Source organism: Oncorhynchus tshawytscha, linkage group LG19, assembly GCF_018296145.1.
Source record: "Oncorhynchus tshawytscha isolate Ot180627B linkage group LG19, Otsh_v2.0, whole genome shotgun sequence".
Classification (NCBI taxonomy): Eukaryota; Metazoa; Chordata; class Actinopteri; order Salmoniformes; family Salmonidae; genus Oncorhynchus; species Oncorhynchus tshawytscha.
Genome location: NC_056447.1, coordinates 10,279,990 through 10,286,649, shown reverse-complemented (window position 1 = coordinate 10,286,649; position 6,660 = coordinate 10,279,990). Strand labels below are relative to the sequence as shown.

The 6,660-nt window shown below is 39.7% G+C and overlaps 1 protein-coding gene across 2 annotated transcripts in view; it reads left to right on the top strand.

Annotated features, from left to right (window-relative positions):
* Nucleotides 1-3,820, top strand: part of LOC112218347 (apoptosis-inducing factor 3) — a 23,085-nt gene extending 19,265 nt beyond the window's left edge. Inside the window, exons 18-19 of one of the 2 annotated variants that reach the window (XM_024379059.1) lie at nucleotides 56-160; nucleotides 1,662-3,820. In XM_024379059.1, coding sequence (XP_024234827.1) covers nucleotides 56-160; nucleotides 1,662-1,701 — 145 coding nt within the window. In that variant the 3' untranslated portion in view covers nucleotides 1,702-3,820. The remainder of the gene's footprint in view (nucleotides 1-55; nucleotides 161-1,661) is intronic. The other variant, XM_024379060.1, reaches the window with a different exon arrangement.
* Nucleotides 3,821-6,660: the final 2,840 nt, after the last annotated feature.

The window sequence follows — 6,660 nt, the reverse complement described above, 5'->3', positions numbered from 1 at the left end:
CTTCTTTGCCACAGTATGAATACTATTCTTCTCCCCACTATTTTTCTCCCCGCAGGGATGATGAGGTAATAGCAGCAGCCAGTCTGAACTATGACCCAGCTGTTTCTGCTGTGGCCGAGAGGTTCGCTGCAGGAAACACCATCACTAAGAAAGAGGCTGAGTACGTGGCTACCCACATCCCTCTCTCTCACTGTAAACACATTATTATATTTTCTCCAGGCAGACAGACAGACACAAGCACACACGGACACACACTGTAATACAGTGCCTTCAGAAAGTATTCACACCCCTTGACTTTTTTCCACATTTTGTTGTGTTACAGCGTGAATTTTAAATGGATTACATTGACAGTTTGTATCACACAATACCCAATAATGTCATAGTGGAATTATGTTTTTAGAAATCAAATAAAAATGTGTTTAAAAAGTCACATAAATTGCATGGACTCACTCTGTGTGAAATATTAGTGTTTAACATGATTTTTGAATGACTACCTCATCTCTGTACCCCACACATACAATTATCTGTAAGGTCCCTCAGTCAAGCAGTGAATTTCAAACACAGATTCAACCACAAAGGCCAGGGAGGTTTTTCAATGCCTCACAAAGATGGTAGATGGGTAAAAGTTTTTTTTTAAAGCAGACGTTGAATATCCTTTTGAACATGTGAAGTTATTCATTACATTTTGGATGGTGTATCAATACACCCAGTCACTACAAAGACACAGGCGTCCTTCCTAACCCAGTTGCCTGAGAGGAATGGCTGTGAAAGGAGCAAACTCGGGAAGGACCAACAACATTAGAGTTACTCCACAATACTAACCTAATTGACAGAGTGAAAAGAAGGAGGCCTGTACAGAATACAAATCTCCCAAAACATGCATCCTGTTTGCAAAAAGGCACAAAAGTAAAGTAAAACTGCAAAAAATGAAATGAACTTTATGTCCTGAATACAAAGCTTTATGTTATGGGCAAATCCAACACAACCCATCATTGAGTACCACTCTTCATATTTTCAAGCATAGTAATGGCTGCATCATGTTATAGTTATGCTTGTCATCCACAAGGACTAGGGAGTTTATTTCTATTTTTTATAAATAGCTCAGGCAAAATCCTATTGGAAAACCTGTTTCAGTCTGCTTTCCAAAAGACACTGGGAAACATCTTTCAGCAGGACACTAACCTAAAACACCAAATATACACTGGACTTGCTTACCAAGATGAAAGGGAATGTTCCTGAGGGGCTTAGTTACAGTTTTGACTTAAATCAGCTAGAACATCTATGGCAAGACTTGAAAATTGAATATTTTTTTAAATAATAAATGTGCAAAAATTGTACAATCCAGGTGTACAAACGCTTTTTGAGACTCACCCAGAAAGACTCACAGCTGTAATCGCTGGCAAAGGTTATTGTAACATGTATTGACTCAGGGGGTTGAATACGTACTGTATCTAATTAAGAGTTTTTTTAAATAAATGCTTTACAAATGTTTGTTTTTTTAATCCACTTTGACATTACAGAGTATTTTGTATAGATTATTGAGAAAAAATTTACAATTATATACATTTTAATCCCAACTTGTAACATATAATGTGGAAAAAGTCAAGGGATGTGAATACTTTTTGAAGGCAATGTATCTCTTTCCCTTCTCTTCCTCACAGATCTGATGACCTGAGGTGGCTGAAGCTGAAACTGTCCTGATCATCCCTCCTTCCACTCATCCGTCTCAACATCACTTCATCTCCGACACACAAACACAGAATGTCCCCCCTCTGTCCATCTCTCCCTCCCTCCTCCTCCTCAGGCATCCCTCCTCATCCCCTCTCTCTTCCCCTTCTTCTGGAGAACAAGTCGTCTGGCTGGAGGCTCGACAGACACAGAAGAGACCTATCAGAAGAGGGCGACGTGACATTTCTGAGTTATAACCAGTAGTGTAGTGGAGGGTAATCGCATGTAAACGCCGTATATGCACTTTTTATCATTTTGTGCGAGCGTTTACTCACCTTTTGAAGATAAATGCATAGAAAGTGCACGGAGCGTTACTTTACTCACTGATAACGGCGATCAGCACCTATTTTACCACGACATCACTTGTTATGACATCAGACGTATAGCAGGATGACACGCAACAGTTTGTCTGTTCTGTTCTTAGCCAGTTTGTTTAAAGGTGGGGGGAGACAGAAAAAAACAGTGATACCTCAGACAAACAGATTTTGTGGGTTTCATTTTTCATTTACAAGGATGAGTTTTATATGTTCTCCGTTTTGGGGAAACTACATGGTCATGATGTCGCCAATGCCCACCTGTTGATGTAGACATTTCTTACTTCACATTTTGAAAATGGAGAAGAAGAGATGACAGAAAGGTAGCCGTGTGTGTTCTACTGTAGATATGGTAGTCATGGTAGCTACCCACTGGGCACACACTAGTTGAATCAATGCTGGTCAAAATGAGATGAAAGTAGTCCCGGTTGATGATTTTTTTAAAATCCAATGTATTTTCCACGTTGATTCCACGTCACAATACGTTGACCAATTACGTTGAAACAATGTTGATTCAACCAGTGTGTGCTCAGTGGGTAGTGTTCTACTGTTGACACGATAGCAACATGATGACATGCCAGGTTGGAAGTCATGGTAGCTGGTGTTCTACTGTCGTTACGGGGGTCACATGACAGGTTGGTAGTCATGGAAGCTAGTGTTGTACTGTCAACATGTCAACCAGTGGTGGTGGCATAGTCTGAGTTTACGCTTACTTTGGGTTCCATGGAAGGGGTTGCTAGGTAGGCCGTTGCCGGGGTAGTGGAAAAACACAGGTGACCTTAATGGCCACTGTGGCTATGTGGATGGACCAATCAGAACGCTGTTTGGGGGATTAGAGGGACAGAAGGCCAGGGCCGAGGTCTTTGAGGCAGGGATGCTGAATTAGGCAACCTGAACAAAACAGGCTGCAGAGAGAATAATAGACATGGACAAACACAACACAAAAAGATAACACCAAAATGCTTTCAAAAGAACTGCTGTGCTTCTCTCTCACCCATCTCTCTTTCTATCTCTTACATCTCCCTCTCACCACACTGGGCACACTAGGTCGTTTCAACGTTGATAATTGGGTAATATTTGGTTGAGATGTTGATCAATGAGTTTACAATCTATATTTGTTGAATTTCCAATGTGTTATCACTATGCTTTCAACCATCTAAAAGCACAACCTAATTCCAATTTTTTGTTTATTTATAAAACAGATGAATGAATGTGTTATCATTGTTCTTCATCTAATATCTGAACCACATGACCTGGGCCTGGTTTCCCGATAGCAATGTAATTTAGGCATATGAGTTTTAATGATGCATTGTTCCAACAACGTCCCGAAGATGTAACATGCGTTTCCCAAAATACCACGCAGAGAGAGCGTTCGCTAAGTGCGTTGTTGAGGCACAGGCCTACAGTCCAAACTAATAGGATCAAAAGAAAGTTAGCGCGGCTCTCGGATCAGCTTTCTCCATTCAAATCTTACTTTAACATGCACATTTTTGATGGGTCAGCTCCTAGAAAGATATTATCACCTATGACTGCAACTATTAGCCTACCCCAGTGGTCGCCAACCGGTCAATTCAAATCAAATCCAATCAAATTTATTGGTCACATACACATGGTTAGCAGATGGTATTGCGGGTGTAGCGAAATGCTTGTGCTTCTAGTTCTGACAGTGCAGCAATGTCTAACATGTAATATAACAACTCCTCAACAACTACCTAATACACAAAAATCTAAGTAAAGGAAGGAATAAGACTATATAAATATATGGATGAGCGATGACAGAGCGGCATAGGCAAGATACAATAGATGGTATAAAATACAGTATATACATATGAGATGAGTAATGTAAGATATGTAAACATTATTAAAGTGGCATTATTAAAGTGACTAGTGATCCATTTATTAAACTGGACACTGATTTCAAGTCTGTATGTAGGCAGCAGCCTCTCTGTGTTAGTGATGGCTGTTTAACTGTCTGATGGCCTTGAGATAGAAGCTGTTTTTCAGTCTCTCGGTCCCAGATTTGATGCCCCTGTACTGACATAGTCTTCTGGATGGTAGCGGGGTGGACAGGCAGTGGCTCAGGTGGTTGTTGTCCTTGGTGATCTTTTTGGCCTTCCTGTTACATCGGGTGCTGTAGGTGTCCTGGAGGGCAGGTAGTTTTCCTCCGGTGATGTGTTGGGCAGACCACACCACCCTCTGGAGAGACCTGCGGTTGCAGGCAGTGCAGTTGCCGAACAAAGCAGTGATACAGCCCAACAGGATGCTCTTGATTCTAAAAACTGTACAAGTTTGTGAGGGTTTTTAGGTGACAAGCCAAATTTCTTCAGCCTCCTGAGGTTGAAGAGGCGCTGTTGCACCTTCTTCACCACACTGTCTCTGTGGGTGGACCATTTCACTTTGTCTTATACTACATAAGAAAAAATGTATAGTTACAGTAACCTCAAAACATTTAATGGATATGTATCTAGTGCTTGGATAGTTTCATCTGACCACTGGCTTAATCCCATTCTTTAACTATTATATTTGGTTGAGTTGGAGACATGACTCCAACATATCATTTGTTAAACTTGTCAACAAGTTAATATGCTATTTATTGTGTTTCAAAAGTGATTTTGAATTGTGTTTGGTTGTCAATGCAACCAAATATCAACATTTAAAGGAGATTTTTCTTCCACATGGATAGGTCCATCAGTGGCACTGATTATTCTGGCTTTAATTCTAGTTTGACTTCAAATTAATAATTGATATGTTGGATTCATGTCAATTGCTGTTGATGACTTTTGCAAATGCTATAGGCCAAAATAGCATCATTGATTATATACAGTGCATTCGGAAAGTATTCAGACCCCTTCACTTTTTCCACATTTGTTATGCTACAGCTTTATTCTAAAATTGATTAAATAGTTTTTTTCCCTCATCAGTCTGAACACAATACTCTATAATGATAAAGCAAAAACAGTTTTTTAGAAATGTTTCCAAATGTATAAAAAATAAATAACTGAAATATTCCATTGACATAAGTATTCAGACCCTTTACTCAGTACTTTGTTGAAGCACCTTTGGCAGCGATTACAGCCTAGAGTCTTCTTGGGTATGACGCTACAAGCTTAGCACACCTGTATTTGGGGAGTTTCTCCCATTCTTCTCTGAAGAATCTCTCAAGCTCTGTCAGGTTGGAGGGGGAGCGTTGCTGCACAACTATTTTCAGGTCTCTCCAGAGATGTTTAATGGGGTTTAATTTCGGGCTCTGGCTGGGCCACTCAAGGACATTCAGAGACTTGTTGTGAAGCCATTCCTGCATTGTCTTGGCTGTACGCTTAGGGTTGTTGTCCTGTTGGAAGGTGAACCTTCGCCCCAGTCTGAGGTCCTGAGCGCTCTGGGGCAGGTTTTCATCAAGGATCTCTCTGTACTTTGCTTTGTTCATCTTTCCCTCACATGTTGTGTTACCCGATCAGGAATGCTGTTAAATATAATAGATTTGAGGTTTTATTTAAAGCACATTTGTATTATTTAATTTATGCATAAGTCTTCATTTTACACATTCTGTCCTTGAGGTAAGGACCATATTGTGTTGGTTCTACTTGAGGATTCATTCAAACGCTGCATAGAATTTATTCACTACAGTACATAAATATTTAGCAGGACTCCTTCAGCTGTCAAAAAAATGCATAACAAAGCATAACCATAATTGTGTCTTGGGAAAAAGACACTGAAATAATAGACAAACACCTCTTATAAGAACCAACTCTTTTCAATGCAAACGGACTCTAGGGGCTCCATTTTCAGCTGGTATTAAGCCAGAACAATTGCCAATTTCTATCTGTTAAAGCCAGCGTTCTTCTGTTTTCAAACCTTAGTGCCTGGATTGGTCATTTACTTGTTTACTATTTTGCTCTTTTGCACCAGTATTTCTATTTGCACATCTATCACGCCAGTGTTACTTTGCTAAATTGTAATTACTTTACTACTATGGCCGATTTATTGCCTTACTACCTCACGCTATTTGCACACACCGTATATAGACTTTTCTATTATGTTGACTGTACATTTGTTTATCCCATGTGTAACTTTGTCACACTGCTTTGCTTTATCTTGGCCAGGTCGCAGTGGTAAATGAGAACTTGTTCTCAACTGGCCTACCTGATTAAATAAAATAGGCGTACTGATGGTTAATATTGATATTTAACATATAAATAGGAGACAGAAAGTCGGAAGACCAATTTCAAGTAGCTAGGCATACAGTACCAGTTGGAAGTTTGGACACCTACACATTCAAGGGTTGATCTTTTTTCACAATTTTCTACACTGTAGAATAAAAGTGACGACATCCACTATGAAGTAACACATTTTAAATCACCCAACAAAAGGTTAAACAAATCTAAATATACACTGCTCAAAAAAATAAAGGGAACACTTAAAAAACACAATGTAACTCCAAGTCAATCACACTTCTGTGAAATCAAACTGTCCACTTAGGAAGCAACACTGATTGACAATACATTTCACATGCTGTTGTGCAAATGGAATAGACAACAGTTGGAAATTATAGGCAATTAGCAAGACACCCCCAATAAAGGAGTGGTTCTGCAGGTGGGGACCACAGACCACTTCTCAGTTC